Raw genomic sequence first — 18,707 nt, 5'->3', positions numbered from 1 at the left:
GTCGTCTAGTGGAGACGCCAGTCCAGGCTTGGCAAAAAGATTTTCCCATTGACATTTTGTCGCAGCTCTTGGTCTGCTCCCTTGCAGCTTCTCCTCCTCCTCCTGCCAGAGAAATGCTAATGCATTACATAGTTTGCGATCGAAAGCCGCCCAGATTGTAGCCCCAATATAGGAGTTGACTCTGCGCGTAAACGAAATGAAAGAATCCCATTTGACGTAATCAACAACAGAATGTGGGCAGACCGCCCGAAAAAAAAAAACAAACAGAAAGTAACAGAAAAGAAGAAAAAAAAGTTTTGGGTCATTGATTTCTTTCGCTATCTTTGCATCTTAACGGGTTTTCTTCACTATTTTGTAATGGGCCCAAGATCAAGATCAATGTACCAGAGTCGAGTCAAGATGTTTCTGGACGCTGAGGTTGAGCGCACGTTTGAGTATCTTCCCTTTTCTGTAGAGAGCACGCAACTGAGCCCCCATTGATTAAATAACCATGGTCCAAGTAATGGAAATACGAAGATGGCAAGGAACGTTGGGTCAATACGAATTTGGGATACACTATCCGCAAAGTACCCAAAATACGGCTTGGAATGGCTGGGCAAACCTTCATTCATACCCAGAACAATAAGAACAGACATTCATGATATTCATTCTCATTGGATATCCATCCATATGAGGGGATCCCATAGAAAGAGCATCGCTTGGAAGAGCAAGATCGCGTCAAGTACCAACTTCTTAATTATTTTTTATGATCTTCTTTCAACCGACTACCGTCTCACATTTTGCTTCTTTCTGTGGGCTTTCTCACAAATCCCATTTTGGTTGCCTTTTTATGGCTGGCTGGCTAGCTGGCTAGCTGCCTGGTCTTTAAATGCTTCAGGATTGTTTGAATTGAATTGAAATAAATTGGGTCAACGTGTTCCAACAGCGATAGATGGAAGATTGCTGTCCATTACAAGTTCATTGAGATGTTTCTTCATCTCGAATTCATATGGCAATACCCAAGGAGCGAGGGGTACAGAGTGAGAGGTAAATTGTGCATGATAATTATGATTTATGTGTAAAGAAAGGCCAGTCAGAGATTTCTGGCTGGGTAGCAAGGTAGCAAGGAGGCTTGTTACGAGTGATAATAACATTTTTATGAATAATGCATTTAAATCAAACAATGGGGAGAGAAATGCGTAAATTTTTTTTAATTGAATGCCTCTCTGTATGGGTGAGAAATTGATTGCAAATGCTTATGAGGAAAAGACATCATACGGTCAGTGAAGCTGTGCAGTATAGCTGTGCAATGGACCCAATTCGATTAAGGATCCTTGGGGAAAGGAAACCATTCAATTAACTGGCTTAGAACTTCGTTTGGCTGCCCAGCGATCTTTTTTACAGTGCCATAAAGTACATAGACCTTTTAATGACTGCGAATGTTTGCTTCCTACTTAGGGGCTTCAATCACGATCTCGGCATCTTCAAATCATCTTCTAGGGATCTGCATCTGCCCTGCGCATTGTATGCAAAATCGAAGTAGAAAGGGGGAGAATAAAGAACACAAAGTCGTGCGCTAAATATAAAATTTAATATTGCAACTTACACATGTTTCCGAGTTGCTCCAAATGGCTGGGCCCGACTTGGCCTCCCTGGGTCTCCTCCACCTTGATGATTCGTTCTGTTCTGTTCTGTTCAGTACTGTTCTGTTCTGTTCGAGTTCAGTTCGGTTTCGGTTCGAGCTGGGCACAGCTAAAAGCTCTCACGAGGTTTAGCTGGGGGTTCGGGGTTATTTGCTGATTTTTACGACTATTTCTATCTTGAAGATACAAGTTTATTTATGGCCCGGGCTCTCCCTCCCTCTGTGGTGAGTGCATAAAATGCAGAGAATGACATTGCAACACCCAGTAAGCAGGATCCGATCCGCATCCGAATCTCAAACCAAATCAGAATGGAAATGCTGATGGTGATGGGAGTGGGTATAGCTATGGGAATCGGTACCAATAGCAGGGCACTAAACATGCCGTATGTACGAGTATCGTACGAGTATGTGGCTAAGATGACTTGAGTTTAATGTGGTTTGCCGGCTAAATGCAAACGCATTGAGCGATCCAGGCCGAGAGCCACTGTGGGGGCCACCAACCATCACAGCCTGAATGCTAAAAGGGTTCGGGCTCGGCTCGGGCTCGGGTTCGGGCTTAGGTCTGGGTCTCGTTCTGGGTCTAGGTCCGGGCCCGCTTCTCTTTTTTTGTACCTCCTTTATATTGTTGATGTGCCTCATTAGGAGTGGCCAGTGGAAACCAGTTACAGCAGGAGCAGCAGGCGGAGGCAACAGTCAGACCCCAGACAATTGACAATTTAAACGAATTTCTTTCAAACACAACACTGACATAGCCCCGGCACAAATGACGAATAGTTGTGGATCCCTCAGCCAAAGTTTACGCATGAAATATGCACCACCAGGAGGCAGCAGCCACAGCAGCAACAGCAGCCGTAGCAGCCTCAGAAGCAGTCAGGAGTTGGCAGTGTCCGAGGACGGGAGACGGTGGGACAGAGGGACGGGGGGACGGACAGGAAGCATGTATGAAGTGTCATTCATCTGGCCATAAACGCATTATTCAATATGCTGGGCAAGAGGAGCGCGATGGGAGCAATGGGATGGGAACTGAGCTAGACAAACGAGTGATCGGTAGACGTAGACGGACACCAACAACAGCTACAGCAACAGCTACAGCAATAGCAACAGCAACGACGACGACGGCTGACTAAATGCCTCATACTGTGCTGGCCCTGGGGTCTGGGGTCTTGTGGGGCTCAGGCAGCCACTGCTGCTCCTTGACTATCTGTCCGGTTCAGTCCGTTTGTCTGCTTAGTTTTCAAGGTTAACAAGTTGCATTTGCAATTTGGGACTAGGACTGGATCCGACTCAAGGCTCAGACTCAGGCCAAGAAGAAGGATTGTATCCACCGACAGACAGATAGACAGATAGACAGAGGAACGACCCATCGACATCGTCTGCCGGCTGGGCGAACTTCCATGCGACCGCATCAATCGTTTGGTGAGAATTAAATGCTTATACCTTTTGTTTGGCCAGTACCATCTTCTCTCCCCAAGTCCCCTGCCCCCCCTCAACAGCTCTTTCTTTAATGAGCGAGCGACCTGCTCAATAGCCCGAACAGAACCAGAACCGAAATCAAAGAGCCCAACAAAAGTACAACAAAAAGCACTCTCATCGAATCAAATGATACCCTTGGAGGGGCCAAGCTAAACGATTCTGGGAGGAGTTAAGGAACTTTTTTAAGGAGAATCGAAAAAGAAGAAAATACGTTTTTTGAATACAAGAAAAAGAGCTTTGTTATAAGGAATTTTGTTTCGTAACAGAAACATTTTTATACCCGATACTCAAAATGAGTATTGGGGTATATTAGATTTGTGGTGAAAGTGGATGTGTGTAACGTCCAGAAGGAATCGTTTCCGACCCCATAAAGTACATATATATATTCTTGATCAGCATCAATAGCCGAGTCGATTGAGCCCTGTCTGTCCGTCCGTCCGTCCGTCCGGCCGTCTGTCCGTCCTTATCAACGCCTAGTGCTCAAAGACTATAAGAGCTGGAGCAACGACATTTTATATATATATATATTTACAAGAATATTTCAACATTTTGTCCCGCCTACTTCCGCCGGACGGACGGAAGGACGAAAATCTGGGGCATCCACAAATCTCAAAGACTATTGAGGCTAGAGTAACCAAACTTGGTATCCACACTCCTGTTAGATCTCACTATTAAACGTATATTTCCAAATCTCATAATTACTCATTAAAAATCAAAAAGAATCATTATACAATAAAAATCAAAAATAATAATTATATTATAAATGTTTTGATCCAAAAATAATAATTATTCGATAAAAAACAAAAATAATAATTATACAACAAAAATCAAAAATAATAATTATTCAATAAATACATAAATGTTTTGATTCAAAAATAAAAATTTTTCAATAAAATAATTATAATAATAATTCTTCAATAAAAATCAAAAATAATAATTATAATAATAATTATTCAATAAAAACCAAAAATAATAAATATACAATAAAAATCAAAAATAATAATTATTTCATAAAAATCAATAATAATTATACAATAAAAATCAAGGATACTAATTATAATAATAATTACGCACAATCATACAAAATTACCATATCTATCAGATTGCCGAATCTGGATCGGAACGGATTATTATTATAGCCAAAAGTAAGAAATCGACAGCGGCGTCTGGAGGCGCCGGAGGAGAGCCATACTGACTAAGTATCGCGTATAAATGTAGAGTTTCGGTCTCCGCAGCAACTCACAACGTTCCCCCTCGTTTGTTTTACTTTTACTGTGGAAATAGTCGAAGGAGTTTTCAATTATTTTTAACCATCGAACCAATTTCGAGTAACTTCCCTCCAAAAACTTTCTTCAAGAATATTCGCACCATCTTTATGCGCTGAGCCGAAGAACCAAAAACTGAGGATTGCGAGAGCATTGGAGCGGGTACTGTGAAATAATACGACGCTGATCTATTATTCGCCAGATTGTAAAAATGTAAAAATCACGCTTTCGTGTTGTGTATAAATTGAATGCAATTTATAAATGTCCAGCATAGAATTAAATCCCCAGCCGTCGGCACAGTCCACAATCGGCTTGGTGATGGTGATTTTTCAAAATAAACAACCTTGAGACGGGGCCAGCTCCAGCTCCAGAGCCATAGCGAGAGCCGAGAACAATTGCCAGCGCAGACCAGAGCAGACCCCTAGAGCACGGTCAACAATAGACAGCAGCCGCAGCCCAAAAGGATCCGCCAGATGCCGGATCGGATCGGGTCCCTTGGAGCCACAGATGAAAAATTGCGCCAATTGAATTTGGCCAGCGATTGTGGTCGATTGGGTCCTCATTGGGTGCTGGCTGCGGGGGGCGGCCGCACGAGATGCGCGGTATGCGGAGTGCCAGGGAGTGCAAGCGGTGGTAAGTCCGCTGGGCGGTCGCTTAGTTTTCAACGCATTTATCAATACCCAAGTGGCTTGCCCCTCGCTCCTAGGGCCAGCCCGGTCCATCGCGGTTCCGCTTATCCTAGTCAAGGCGTTGACAATGCCAGGGGCGGTGTCAGGTCACTTCGTTTAATATATACGAAAAAAAATATCTACCAAGCTGCCGCCGTCTCTGACTGAAGATGAAGCCACAAAAGCGATTTGCCATAGCTTAAATCATTCATGGGTGATAGCCACGAGGTATGGCCCAGCTTTAGGAATTCCTATTCCAACAATGATGATTTGATGCGTGATTTAAGTGGCTTCATTCACACATTCAAATTAAAACTCATAGAGTATTTACATATACGTACGTTACTTTTCAAGTATTATAACTTCCTGCATGTCCAGAGATTTCCATATATTTAAAAAACCCCATAAGTAGTGTTTCTACTCGATACAAAATATTGAAAACGAGTGTAAATAATGAAAACGTTTTGAGCCGCGGCAAGGGTCGCTAGTTACTATGTTCCAATGTTAATTCTTGAACTCCGTCTATCATCTATCCACTTAATGACTTATTTTATTCGAAGCTTAAAATATTTAATCTGTTTTATAATTATCCGCTCCTGTTTTGTTTTCCGCTACATCTGTCTCTCTCTCTTTCACTTCTTAGACAAACAACTCGCCTCCGACAGGATGTGTGTGAGATAGAGAGAGAGTGTCAGTGTGTCAGAGAAGAAATTACTATAATTTGGCACAATTAAGAAGTGTATGTAAGATGTATATTAAAATATTTATCGACTTAGCATATACAATGTTGTGACCACACTAAATACATACGGTTATTCTATAAGTATGTTAGTAAATAATTTATCAAACTGTATATACTCGTACATTGGCATCTAACTTCTAGGTAAGTTAATAGAAACTAGCGACTAAGCAACAAAAAAGTGTGAACAGAAATTCGTACTAAATAAATTAAACGACAACAATAAGCAACTCAAAATACACATTTCCCTTAATTTTGCTAGGCAGAATCTCGGCAGGTTCGCCAGACTAGCATAAGTATCCTATTAGATTGAAAATTTCGAACGATATTCGAGCAAAAAAGAACATTTAAGTACTTGAATCAAAAACAATATAGGAAGTGTTGATTCGGGCTGCGAAACTTGTTATACCCTTGCAAATAGGTCATTCCTGTAATCTATACATATGATTTCGTCATCTATTTATCCAAAACATATGAAAGTACAGTTTTTGTTAATATATCCTTGGAAACACAAGCGGTTTTCTCTTAAACATGTTTGTTAATATGGAACTAAAGTGCATTTGTATAGGATTATGCTGCAAATACCTGTTTTTAACCAAATAACTCTAAAACTGGGGCCCTATTAAACAAAAAAGAAAGGAAAGAAACAGACGGATGGACGAACTTACGAGTATGGCTAGATCGGTTCGCCTATTGATGCTGATCAAATGTCTTTATAGCATCTACTGAAATTCATAATACCATCCGCAAGGGTATTCAAATGAAACTAAATTGGCAGGACTACTATGGGTTAAAGAATTTCATTCTTCTGCCTAAGAATGCTCTGACACTGCGCGCAGCTCTTCCATCAGCGAGGGCATGACCTCTCTCTCCTGCACGGGACCAGAAGCAGCAGCAGCGAGCAGCATGTTCAGCTGCAGCATATCGGAGCGACAGGCGGCAACGCCTTCGCTTAATTGGCACAAATTTGGCTGGCAACGTTGACTTCGCTCGATCAGATCCAGGATGAAGCTGTTGCGTGGGCGACCCGTCTCCTTGGCGGTTTGCTGAACGAGCTGGAGGAAACACGGGGCAATGAATCGAGCGCTGGATTATGCCAAGATGAGCTTTACCTTCTTGTAGTCATCGATCAGATTGGCAACTTCATGGGCGGGTTCAAGAGGCGTTGTGCTGGCCGTGGATTTGCCCGAGTCCGATGCCTCAAAGCGTGCACGTTCCGCGACCAAAGTTTTCTCTAGCATCTGTGAATATACAAATGACAGTTATTCACATTTAATCAGGGCAGCAAGACTTCACCTTGATCTTGACCAGATCCTGCTCGTGCATTCCAGTGACCTCCGCCAGCTTCAGTTTGATTTCTGGGAGCTCTTCAGCCTTTCGCTGGTACAGTCTACCGTTTCGCAGTTCTTTGCGTAAAAACTTGGCCAGCTGTGGCCAGCTTTTCGCACTGTGCAGTTTTCTTCCTGTCTCCATTTCGAGGACTTGTACTAGCGAGCGCAAGCAGTCCACTGCCTTGTGCTCCTGCCGCGTCCTCTGCTCGCGCTCTTCGAGTAAACCTTTCACGTGATTTTGTAGCCGTTGTATGTTTATCGAATCAACAGAGTGTATCTGCAAATTCTCTTGGAATGTCTCTTTCAGCAGCTCCAGCTCCAGACGATTCTCCTGGTCCTTGGCCTGGCTCAACTGTTGCAGATTTTGCAGCTCTTCATTTTGTCCAGCAAAGAGGTCATTCAACCTATCCAACTCGACCGTTTTCTGTTGAAGCTGTAGTCGCATATCCTGCTCCATTTGTTGAGTGGCTTGCAAGGCCTCCAGGAGCTGACGCCAATCAGCTTCCATTTCAGATGTACTCTTGATCTTCGCATCCTGTTGCTGGAGAAGCTTCTGGAGCAGTGAAACAGTTTGCCTTTTCTGGGCGTTGACTTCTGCCAGGTGCTTCTCCAGCACCTCAATGCGTTGTATCAGATTTGGGTCGTCGGCTTCAGTTTGCGTGCTTTGGTTTTGACAGTTTTCTTGCACTTGCTCCTTCTTCTGGTCCATCTTTATGAGCTGCTCTTGCAATATCTCTGCTTGCGTCGATTGAAAATCTAGTTTGGCCCCTGCTTTGACCATGGCTTTCTCCAGCCTAAGACACTCATCGGCGTAGTTTTTTAGCTTTTCACTGAGCGCACTTTCCTTCAAAGAACTTTCCTGCCTTAGCTTTGCCAGCTCGATTTTCTCTAGTTCCAACTGCAGTTTGGCGTCTTCGCACTCCGAACACATTTCTGCATATTGCCTGTGCAGTCGATGTACCTCCTGCTCCATATTTTTTAATGTCCTAAGTGCCTCCAGGAGATTTTCGCTGAGGACTCCCTTTTCAACTTGCAGGGCGCCAAGAGAAATAGTTAGTTTCTCCACCTGATCCAGCTTCAGGCCATCACTTTGCCTTAGTTTCCCTTGCTCCAAAAGCTGAGCTTGCACAGTAAACTGCAATTGCTCCAACTGTCGCTGCTGCTCCTCATTCTGTGCCTCCAGTTGGGACATGACCATCAGCTCCGATTGAAGCTCGTTCAGTGAATTTTTCAGAGTGGCTATTTCACTGGTCTTGCTGTTGATCTCCTCGTGAAACTTTAAGCTATATGTGTGCATGACGTCTATGCTGGTTTCCCTGCTCAACTTTTGCTGATAGTACTGCTTGAGATCCAGAAACTCCTGCTCCTTTAGGGCCAACAATCGCTCTTGCGTCAGCAATGTATCATTTAGCTCGGCAATGACCTGACGCAGTTGCTCCCGCTCGGCTGTAACACCGCGCAGGGCAGTTGCTTTCAGTTCCAAATGATACTCGAGCTTGCTTTTCTCGTCCAGCAGCTGCTTACACTTTCCCGTCATGAGTTTGCTTTCCAGCTCCATTCCGGCCAAGGCCTGCTGCAGCTGCATCAGCTTTTCGTCGTGCTCCAGACCCAACCTTTGTATATCCTCTAGGAGCATCTTCTTTTGCTTGCGGAGCACATCTATTAACTGGCGCTGGTCCACGAGACGCGCTTCTTGCTGCTGTGCTTCAAAGGAGTCCCCACAATTGCCATCTACGTTTTCAAATGTAGACGAAGCGAGTGGCAATGGATGTCCCATCTCATGCTGCTGTTCCAGAGATGCACACTTGGCATGCAGTCGCATTGATTCCTGTTGCAGTCTCTGATTCTCCATCAGATATTTGCGCTCCTGGGCATACAGACGCTCCAGCGTCTCCAGGCGACTGTGTTTCTGTGACTTTAGCTCCTGCTTGTACCACTGCTCAGACTTCGCGAGCCGCTCGATTTCGCTCCGCGACTTTAGCAGCTCCTGCCTAACAAGAAACATTGATTTCTCCGGTTCCTTGTCCCGATCGCCGACCCTGCCTTGCTGCCATTTGCTACTGGGGCTGGTTCTAGTTCCCTCATCGCTGGTGAAACTGAAATGGCCGGAGTCGTCTGCCAACGCAGCAGCAGCAGACCACTCACAGTCCGAATCCATTGCAGTGCTGCGAAAATAACATTTTGGGTGGGTGATATCATGGTCAAATACGGGTTTTGTGGGCGGTCTCTCACCTGATTTGGCTGATGCTGTGGCTGCTGATGGGACACTTCAGTGGATCTTTTTGGAGAGTTTTAACAGTAACATATAATGTGACCAGGTGCAACAGCAAACAATTAACAACAAACTACATTTTAAGCAAAATAAACATGAAACGATGAAAACACCCCGCGAGCAAACAGCTGTTGGCGGGTACACAGAATGTGACCAAGCTCAGAGAAGTAAAAAAAAATACCAACAGAGTTAAAAACAGGATAAATAGAAACCCAACCCAACAAATAAATTATAACTTTAATTTTAATTTATATTTATTTCAGGCTTTTGTTTCATCTAACATATGTAAAATATTTAATTATCTAGTACAGTACCAGTGCTGCCAAAATGTCAGAGTCAAAACCAATAGACTAAAACAAGAAAAAAAGCTAAAACCAAAAAATAATTAAAAAACGAGAGCTGGTACGCTGTATACTAATATTACTTACATACATATATACATACCTTTCTATTAATTTTTTGTTTAATGTGGAAGGGAGGAAGCTCTCGAACTTGTCATTCCAGATGGAATATATATAGGAACCACATCTTTACACCTAATGACCTATTTTATTACAATTTTTAATTATTTTATCTGTAGATACGTAAAAATCAATACATTTTTCTTATATCTCTCCCTCTCTTCTCAATTCATCAAAATCCATCTGATCTGATCCAGATTTGGCAATCTGGTAGATACGCTTGTTCTTAGTTATTCTGCGCTTGTAGTTTTCTAATATGGATACAAAATTTGTTTGCTCTAGCACTTATAGTCTCTGCGATCTATTCCCTTATCAAGACAGGCGGACAGGTGGATTCTGATAAGCGAAACTGATCAACAGAAAAACTTCCTTCTAATATATAACTAATATATATCTAGACTCTTCGAGTACCAGGTATAACAACAGAAATTAAACAAATTGTGATGCATAACACTTGATTTATTTGTAATAACATAATCGAATTGAAAAGAAAAAAAAACTTTTATATGCCCAAAAAAATATCTTTTTCCGGCCTGCTTCCACATACGTACATTGTTTTTTATATAACAGAAGTTGCTAGCGTGCTGGTGTAGGTGTAGCTTTGGTTTGAAGTTCCTCCATTTCGACGATATCCTTGTCCATCATTTCCATTGGTGCCCGTTCCGGTATTACCATTATAATTACCCCGCCAGTTACCAGGACCCATACCATTGCCATTATGGTTATTACCACCACCCATTCCAATTGGTCCACCCATTCTATTTGGCCCACCCATTCCTCCGGATCCCATACCGTTGTTGCCCATTCCGTTGTTCCCCATGCCATTTCCATTTCCCCCTCTTCCACCCATTCCATTCATTCCGTTTCCTCCACCATTATTACCACCATTATATCCACCACCCATTCCTATTTGTCCTCCCATTCTATTTGGCCCACCCATTCCTCCGGGTCCCATACCGTTGTTGCCCATTCCATTGTTCCCCATGCCATTACCATATCCCCCCCGCCCACCCATTCCATTCATTCCGTTTCCTCCACCGTTGTTACTACCACCCATTCCATTTGGTCCTCCCATTCTATTAGGTCCACCCAATCCGTTCATTCCGTTCCCACCGCCGTTATTACCACCACCAATTCCATTTGGGCCTCCCATTCTATTTGGTCCCCCCATTCCATTCATTCCGTTTCCTCCGCCCATTTGATTACCACCCATTCCGTTACCGTTTTGTCCACGTGCACCAATTCCATTTCCACCATTATTACCGCCCCCATTTACATTGCCTTTTCCCATTCCACTACCACCCATTCCATACCCAACACCCTCTTGGTCGGCTTCACGTTTCCTACGTTCCAGTGCGACACCTAAAAATCAAGAAAAATTACAACTTCATCGTTTTCCAAATGACATTCCTAAAGACAGCTTAAAAAATTTAATTAACTATTTTTACCAACGATATAACTTGGTTTATTTGTTGCAAGTTGGGCAAGCCGAGTACAATTTCTAACCATATGCATTGTAATCATTATAATTGTTGTTGCCAGTATTTGTATAGTTATTGTAATTATTGTAGTTGTTATTGTTATAATTGTTGTAGTCATAATAGGGTCGAGATGTGGTGTAGGTGTTATAGGGATTATAGGTTGGATAAGCGCCGCCAGGCCCATAATATTGGTTCCCATTGATTCCCACGCCAGGTGACGTCCCCATGCCCATTGGCAGAATGATTAACGGTTCAACGATTATGTTAGTACCACCCGTCCCCACCGCTCCGGCACCATTCTGCGGAATCATTGGCATCATGGGTACTGGTCCTGCAATGTTCATGGGTTGCCCCATATACTGAGACTGTGGAATCGGAGGATAATATACCCGGCCGGGAACTGGAACATTCATGGGAACTGGGCGAGGAGGCATTGGCATTGGTCCGGGTATTGGCATTGGCATTGGTATGGGCCTAGGCAATGGGACTTGCCGAGCTGAACGGTTGTGAAATGTATGCGATGTCTTTGACTCTGATTTGTATTCGTTTTCGGGATCTGTTTTTGATTCCATGTATTCCAGAAAAGCTGGTAAAATGAGGAACAAAAGAAGAAATTGAGACATGTCAGAGAAACATTTTTGGAAGTGAACATAACGCAGTTTTATATTGTCCTAAGTGGAACTGCCCGAAAATGGTAGATTTATATTATAATAGTAAGAATTGTAGCTGGGCACGGACGGATTATAGAAATATGATGAGGATCCTCCTACAGCACGCCTTTCGTAGTTCAGATACGATGGATAGGTAAGACCAATTGAGAAATAGAGTTGGTGCTGACGCTGAGGCTGTTGTAGAGGCCTATTTAGTGGTTGAATCGCTGACTGGGGAAGGGCTTGACGCGGTTGCTGGACAGGAATGGGATACGGTGGTGGTAGCCCGGGACGTGGTGCAGGTGGAGGTGGAGGAACTGGCAACCACTGAGGCGTACGCCGAAGTCGGCGCAGAGCTGGCGGGAAGAAGAATAGAAATACGGACCCAGTTTAGCCAGCAAGTGAGAGGTAAAACAAATAGTTGTTGGTCGATGTGACGGGCCTGGTGGATCGGGCAAGGGGATACCCATATTGAGCGTAGGGACTCTGAGGCCCTCTGGGGTAGCAATTGTAATAGCAAGGTGGGGTGGGTGGCACTAATTGGGGAACATTCGCTGCTCTTGTCTGGGGATAGGGGGGTAATCCAATGCCTGTGGAGAGGGAACCAGGCACGTTAGAGCGGAGCGGGTAGTTACAGTTATACGGATAGTAGGGACTAATAGTGCAGGGCGGATACTGTCCCAGGCCCCTGTTTGGTAGCTGGGACTGCTGAGGTCCATCTTGCACAATGACCAGAACGTTGGCCTGTCGTTGTCGTTCAAGAGTGGAGGAGGAATCTATGTTTTCGTAATCGTTCAGCAGCTCAAAGTCATTTTCCCTGTCCGGCATGATTTTCGGTCGGTTCGGTTGGGTGCGGTTGGTGCTCTTGATCGTGCTGGTGAGTGTGGTGATGCTACTGCGAGTGTTGGCTATGGTCTGTGTGGTATCGATCGTGAAAGCGTTTGTCTTCTGATCTGAAACGTACCAGTGCCTGAATGTGACCGAGGGATGAAAATGGAAACTAATTTTGTACGAACCTGCACTCATTTGCTTCTGCTCCACCTCCTCACACACTGGATATTGCCCGCATTGATTTTCCTCAAGCTCATCTGGAGCATTGCATGGAACTCTAGAGATTATGCATCTCTCTCCCGGAGCACACGCAATATCCCGACAATCGCGTCCGAATTCTATTTAATTAAGGGGAATATTTGAATGAATTTTTAATATTCTACGGACTTTTCTCTCAGAACTTACTCCTGTACGCATGCACATCGGCAGCTATGACCAGGATCGTGACGAGCACGCAACAGCTAACGATTCCCTTCATTTCCAAATGTGTTGTAGACTGACAGCGCACTGATGGGATTTCCCTCTGAGTTGTCTATCCTATGTGCGGTTGACTTTATACCATTTTTAAATCTATGGTTGAAAAGCTTTCATTATTACATCTCTTAAATTAAATGAACACATTTATGTGCCAGTTCACATTGGTCAGAGGGAAATTGCATTAAATTTCATTGATTAATTAAACCAACTTGTGTGATAGTCATGGACTATTTGCCAGCCCATATTCGAAGAGAGGTAAACTTGTATTCATATACTGGCCATTTTGAAATAAATTAACACATTAAGTGCCATTAGAGGCCTTGAACTTTGTCTTCGGTAAATAGTTATTTAGCTTCTATTATTCGTATAATTTCATAATTGTATTTATTTTAAATATTTTCAGCACCTCCTTCTCCTCCTCCTGTTACTCCTTCTATTACTACTATCTCCTGTGCAATGGGGATATCGCGAATCTAATTTGCTCCTTTACTCCTTTAAACACGTTGAACATCGAAACTATGAAAGTTTATATAAGATAATAAAATGGATTTTCAGTGATCGTAATACATTTCTATTGAAAATGGCTTTGAATTTTATATTTGCTCCTTAAAAGAGGTAACGGAGTCAACAATTTACAGATGTTGGAAGATTTTATAGCTCGATTTAGCCCAACACGAGGTATCTTTGATCTACCAACCAGATAACATGTAAAAAATCACATGGTGTAATGTCGTGTCGGGATGTGATTCCATCTCTAAAGCCCGTATGCAGTGCGAAAAAGAAAGCCTGCCAATAGAAAGCGAAAGGGAGGCATAGATATTTGGGAGCAATACTCGTAGAAATGGTAGTTAACTTGGGCCCTTGTTGTTTAATTTGTGTATTTATGATCTTCCTCTTAAGTCTTAATTTATTCCCAAATCCTAATGTATGCTGATGATGTCAAGCTATGTTTTTCCGAACCGAAGTCCCTGCTATTTCCTCAATCTAATCTTGACGCTCTCAATAATTTTTGTTTAATTAACCTTCTTCCTCTTAACATTCCTAAACGTAATGCCATGACTTTTCATCCCTGTAAGCCTTACCACTAATCATGCAGTATATGTATGTATAGATCTGCCATTAAATACACCGAACATGTCGGAAAATAACTTTCTGGATTAGATCCTAGGGTCTTCGCCTACCGCCGCGTCATCATGAGCCATCCAGCCCAGCTTTTGTTTTTTGGGTCCGGCCCACATTCATACGCCGCCGATTCAAACACTGGGATTCAGCTTCAAAGCGCGTAAGTGAATGAAGTATATAATTGTGGATATATTTTGAAATATATCTTCCTTCACAGACCTTCACTTATGTACCCTACGCTTTGCCTCAAACCGAGTTGTATCCGGTTTCCTCCCGCCAGACGGAGTCCTATCCCAGCAGGACAAAACCGCACCCCTTGCAAGATCCGAACCTAACAAGACATCGTCATCCTTCGACCGGGCCATCAACAAGGACAACAAGGACTTTGACTATGCCAACCAAAGGAGGGGCTACTAGATTCTAGATCTTAAGCGCCAGACCAAGAATTTTCGACTTTCAGATTTTCTGAGTTTGTAGTATCCCTGTCCCGTTCCGTCCCGTCCCGTCCCGTCCGACTAGACATTACTTTCACCTTCAACTCTGTCTTTCTATAATTTAACTTATGGCTTTAACTTATATCGCTTATAGTGTAACTGAGCACAGTTAAACTTCGAGCAACAAACAATCAAATGGCAGCAGTTTGGAGAATCGTTTCGCCAACTTCGGTCTTGGATATCGAAAATCCCAAAAATGAGTACCGGGTATAAAAACTGGGATAAGTATGTAGAAATAGTAGGCTGTGGAATCGAACAAAACTTAGAAAAAATCCGAACAGGGAAAATATTCTCGGAAATATTCATTCAGTCCCCAGGTCTCGGCTGGGGAACATCAAAATTTTGAGGTGATTTTTTTTTAGTAAGCTAAAGTTATATCCAGCAAACAAAATAAAACAAAAAACTCTCCGCACTCTTACTGGTTAGAGAAATGTAAAATCTGCTGAGACTTTTCAACGTTTCTGATCTTTCGCTTCTCTCCAGCAGGATATAGCCGTAAATCCATATCCACATCCACAGGTTTGTTGTTTTTTGATTTTGGTATAACGCAGAATAAAGAAGACACAGAAAAGGAAAGGTAGCTGCTGCTGGAGCTTTGCTGGTTACACACAATTGTTAAACATTCATTTCAACTCCCTCTGGAACTGGAACTGGAATCGGGTTATTGCATCCTGGCTAATAGCACTCAATAAATACACTAAATAGAAGCAGCCATTATCTGGGTACGAGTTGAGAATCCGAATTGATAATCATAACCATTCTACTCTTTTCTATTAACAGAAAAAAAGGCTCTGCTCTTGATGGTACTGACATTCGTCGCTTTGGAGGTGGGCTCGAATGTTCGTGGATCGCATCAATACGATTATTAATGGAATTTAAAGGCTTTTATGGTTAATAGTTAAAATCATTAAAAAGTTCTTTACCCATTTTTTGTATTGTTTTCTTTGATTTATGTGATTGGGTTTCCTTTCTGACAGGCACATGTGGAAGCTGGAAGTTGTGGGAAGGTCGTCGCCGCTAAACTTATTGCCTCCCCAATTCTCTCTCTGCAAAAAGCAATTTCAGTAAAATGAATTTCAAGTGGCAGGCAGACTTCACCTCGCCTTCTCCTTTTTTCGTTTGAAAAATTGTATAAAATAGTACAATGAATTTACGCTTATAAAAAGTAATCAATTGTATTTAATATTACTTCTCCTTTTAAAATCTCGATTGAAAAGCTCTTATCTATGGTTATATGTATAAACCATAAATGGTTTTTGGGTTTATATGGGTATATGTAAATGTTCAAAAGCTATTTCGTTAACAAAAATGCTAGCTATAGCCTTATATAAGCCGAAATGAAATCACTGGACGTCACCCTGCTGGGGATGCTCAGAGTACCCCCAATGCTGATTGGTATTTTTAGTATTATTTTGGTATTTCTAGGGCACGGGCACACTAAACTCAAGAAACCATCACAAATGGAATCCCATCGAAAACTCTTGTTAAAGATCCTGGCAAGGCAAGGTGCGTCCAAATTGCGATCGTAGAATGTTCGATAGCCATGCACTGAGTGGATAGTGAATCCCAATGCGCGTGCGGCATGTGTCGTGTTACAAAACTTTGGCCCTGGCCAAATCCAACAACAACAAGAGGTGACGAGTACTATGTGCAGTGCGGCCAATGACAAGGCAATGAAGGTAGCTGTGACCCCTGGCGATGACGAATCCTTCATTATCGATCACGACGGCACGCCGCCACTGACACGACCGCCCGCGCTACGGATCTGTCGCATAGGCGATGCTGACCGCGGCGGGGTGCTCCAGTTGACAACAGACCACTCCCTTTACTCGGCTCAGTTGCAGACAAACAGGAGCTCGCTGGACCTCACCCTACTACGTACGGACGTTGTCGATGTGGACTACTGCAGTGGCAGCCTGGAGCTGTTCGTGGTGCTCGCTAATGGTTCGGTGCAGCGCCAATTCATCACGGGCCTCGGGCTGGATAGGTACGTGCACCACCCGCATGCCTGGCAGACGCTGAGCTTCGATCCCCTAGAGATTATCGACGAAGGCGTCCGTATACGTCGTGTCTGCTGCTCTGCCCAGGGTGTGGTCTTTGTGAGCGCCAACGGCGAGACATATGTGATGGGCAGTTGCGGGGAGGTCTTCAAGGCGGAGCTGCAGCCTCGGCACATGCGTCTCTACGAAGAAGGAAAGGAGCTGCTGGATTTGGCGGCGGGAAATGAGCATTTCGTGATGTTGGTGGCGCCCTACAACCTGGCAGATGATGTTCTACAATTCCCGCTGACAATTGCCAGACGGAGTCCTATCCCAGCAGGACAAAACCGCACCCCTTGCAAGATCCGAACCTAACAAGACATCGTCATCCTTCGACCGGGCCATCAACAAGTACAACAAGGACTTTGACTATGCCAACCAAAGGAGGGGCTACTAGATTCTAGATCTTAAGCGCCAGACCAAGAATTTTCGACTTTCAGATTTTCTGAGTTTGTAGTATCCCTGTCCCGTTCCGTCCCGTCCCGTCCGACTAGACATTACTTTCACCTACAACTCTGTCTTTCTATAATTTATCTTATGGCCTTAACTTATATCGCTTATAGTGTAACTGAGCACAGTTAAACTTCAAGCAACAAACAATCAAATGGCAGCAGTTTGGAGAATCGTTTCGCCAACTTCGGTCTTGGATATCGAAAATCCCAAAAATGAGTACCGGGTATAAAAACTGGGATAAGTATGTAGAAATAGTAGGCTGTGGAATCGAACAAAACTTAGAAAAAATCCGAACAGGGAAAATATTCTCGGAAATATTCATTCAGTCCCCAGGTCTCGGCTGGGGAACATCAAAATTTTGAGGTGATTTTTTTTTAGTAAGCTAAAGTTATATCAAGCAAACAAAATAAAACAAAAAAACTCTCCACACTCTTACTGGTTAGAGAAATGTAAAATCTGCTGAGACTTCAACGTTTCTGATCTTTCGCTTCTCTCCAGCAGGATATAGCCGTAAATCCATATCTACATCCACAGGTTTGTTGTTTTTTGATTTTGGTATAACGCAGAATAAAGAAGACAGAAAAGGATAGGTAGCTGCTGCTGGAGCTTTGCTGGTTACACACAATTGTTAAACATTCATTTCAACTAAATAGAAGCAGCCATTATCTGGGTACGAGTTGAGAATCCGAATTGATAATCATAATCATTCTACTCTTTTCTATTAACAGAAAAAAGGCTCTGCTCTTGATGGTACTGACATTCGTCGCTTTGGAGGTGGGCTCGAATGTTCGTGGATCGCATCAATACGATTATTAATGGAATTTAAAGGCTTTTATGGTTAATAGTTAAAATCATTAAAAAGTTCTTTACCCATTTTTTGTATTGTTTTCTTTGATTTATGTGATTGGGTTTCCTTTCTGACAGGCACATGTGGAAGCTGGAAGTTGTGGGAAGGTCGTCGCCGCTAAACTTATTGCCTCCCCAATTCTCTCTCTGCAAAAAGCAATTTCAGTAAAATGAATTTCAAGTGGCAGGCAGACTTCACCTCGCCTTCTCCTTTTTTCGTTTGAAAAATTGTATAAAATAGTACAATGAATTTACGCTTATAAAAAGTAATCAATTGTATTTAATATTACTTCTCCTTTTAAAATCCCGATTGAAAAGCTCTTATCTATGGTTATATGTATAAACCATAAATGGTTTTTGGGTTTATATGGGTATATGTAAATGTTCAAAAGCTATTTCGTTAACAAAAATGCTAGCTATAGCCTTATATAAGCCGAAATGAAATCACTGGACGTCACCCTGCTGGGGATGCTCAGAGTACCCC

The 18,707-nt window shown here is 43.0% G+C and overlaps 4 protein-coding genes and 1 long non-coding RNA gene across 13 annotated transcripts; 3 read left to right on the top strand and 2 right to left on the bottom strand.

Moving 5' to 3' along the window:
* Nucleotides 1-5,559: 5,559 nt before the first annotated feature.
* Nucleotides 5,560-9,431, bottom strand: LOC6595769 (A-kinase anchor protein 9). The gene is made up of 4 exons (XM_026989545.1): nucleotides 9,330-9,431; nucleotides 7,063-9,262; nucleotides 6,879-7,007; nucleotides 5,560-6,821 (listed from the first exon to the last, which is right to left on the bottom strand). Exons 2-4 carry the CDS (start codon nucleotides 9,253-9,255, stop codon nucleotides 6,579-6,581), a joined length of 2,565 nt encoding a protein of 854 aa, XP_026845346.1. The 5' UTR covers nucleotides 9,256-9,262; nucleotides 9,330-9,431; the 3' UTR covers nucleotides 5,560-6,578.
* A 2,920-nt stretch (nucleotides 9,432-12,351) lies between these two features.
* LOC113566011 lies at nucleotides 12,352-16,028 on the bottom strand. The gene is made up of 5 exons (XM_026989691.1): nucleotides 15,984-16,028; nucleotides 15,809-15,931; nucleotides 13,198-13,362; nucleotides 13,006-13,130; nucleotides 12,352-12,918 (listed from the first exon to the last, which is right to left on the bottom strand). Exons 3-5 carry the CDS (start codon nucleotides 13,268-13,270, stop codon nucleotides 12,352-12,354), a joined length of 765 nt encoding a protein of 254 aa, XP_026845492.1. The 5' UTR covers nucleotides 13,271-13,362; nucleotides 15,809-15,931; nucleotides 15,984-16,028.
* LOC113565992 lies at nucleotides 13,997-14,917 on the top strand. The gene is made up of 3 exons (XM_026989587.1): nucleotides 13,997-14,032; nucleotides 14,476-14,551; nucleotides 14,609-14,917. The coding sequence occupies exons 1-3, from the start codon at nucleotides 13,997-13,999 to the stop codon at nucleotides 14,806-14,808; spliced, it is 312 nt and encodes a 103-aa protein (XP_026845388.1). The 3' UTR covers nucleotides 14,809-14,917.
* Nucleotides 15,013-15,814, top strand: LOC113566012. Of its 3 annotated transcripts, none has more exons than XR_003408881.1 (4): nucleotides 15,013-15,232; nucleotides 15,372-15,404; nucleotides 15,463-15,607; nucleotides 15,666-15,814. It is a non-coding gene; the product is annotated as an uncharacterized LOC113566012 (long non-coding RNA). The 3 variants fall into 3 exon arrangements; XR_003408882.1 differs by having other exon boundaries at nucleotides 15,369-15,404; XR_003408883.1 differs by lacking the exon at nucleotides 15,013-15,232 and adding an exon at nucleotides 15,290-15,306 and having other exon boundaries at nucleotides 15,372-15,380; nucleotides 15,437-15,607.
* A 301-nt stretch (nucleotides 16,029-16,329) lies between the features above and the next one.
* On the top strand, nucleotides 16,330-18,252 carry LOC6603850 (alsin homolog). 7 transcript variants are annotated; one of them, XM_026989539.1, is made up of 3 exons: nucleotides 16,330-17,815; nucleotides 17,879-17,911; nucleotides 18,106-18,252. In XM_026989539.1, exon 1 carries the CDS (start codon nucleotides 16,532-16,534, stop codon nucleotides 17,237-17,239), a length of 708 nt encoding a protein of 235 aa, XP_026845340.1. In that variant the 5' UTR covers nucleotides 16,330-16,531; the 3' UTR covers nucleotides 17,240-17,815; nucleotides 17,879-17,911; nucleotides 18,106-18,252. The 7 variants fall into 7 exon arrangements, 4 of the variants coding, with proteins under 4 accessions (XP_026845340.1, XP_026845339.1, XP_026845337.1 ...); XM_026989538.1 differs by lacking the exon at nucleotides 18,106-18,252 and adding an exon at nucleotides 17,968-18,047 and having other exon boundaries at nucleotides 16,330-17,740; XR_003408867.1 differs by having other exon boundaries at nucleotides 16,377-16,391; nucleotides 17,879-18,047.
* The last annotated feature ends 455 nt before the right edge of the window (nucleotides 18,253-18,707 follow it).

The sequence above is a fragment of the Drosophila persimilis genome, unplaced genomic scaffold, assembly GCF_003286085.1.
Source record: "Drosophila persimilis strain 14011-0111.01,24,50 unplaced genomic scaffold, DperRS2 tig00000431-arrow-pilon, whole genome shotgun sequence".
Classification (NCBI taxonomy): domain Eukaryota; kingdom Metazoa; phylum Arthropoda; class Insecta; order Diptera; family Drosophilidae; genus Drosophila; species Drosophila persimilis.
The sequence above is the reverse complement of the archived record's forward strand: the minus strand, read 5'-3'. Positions and strand labels throughout refer to the sequence as shown.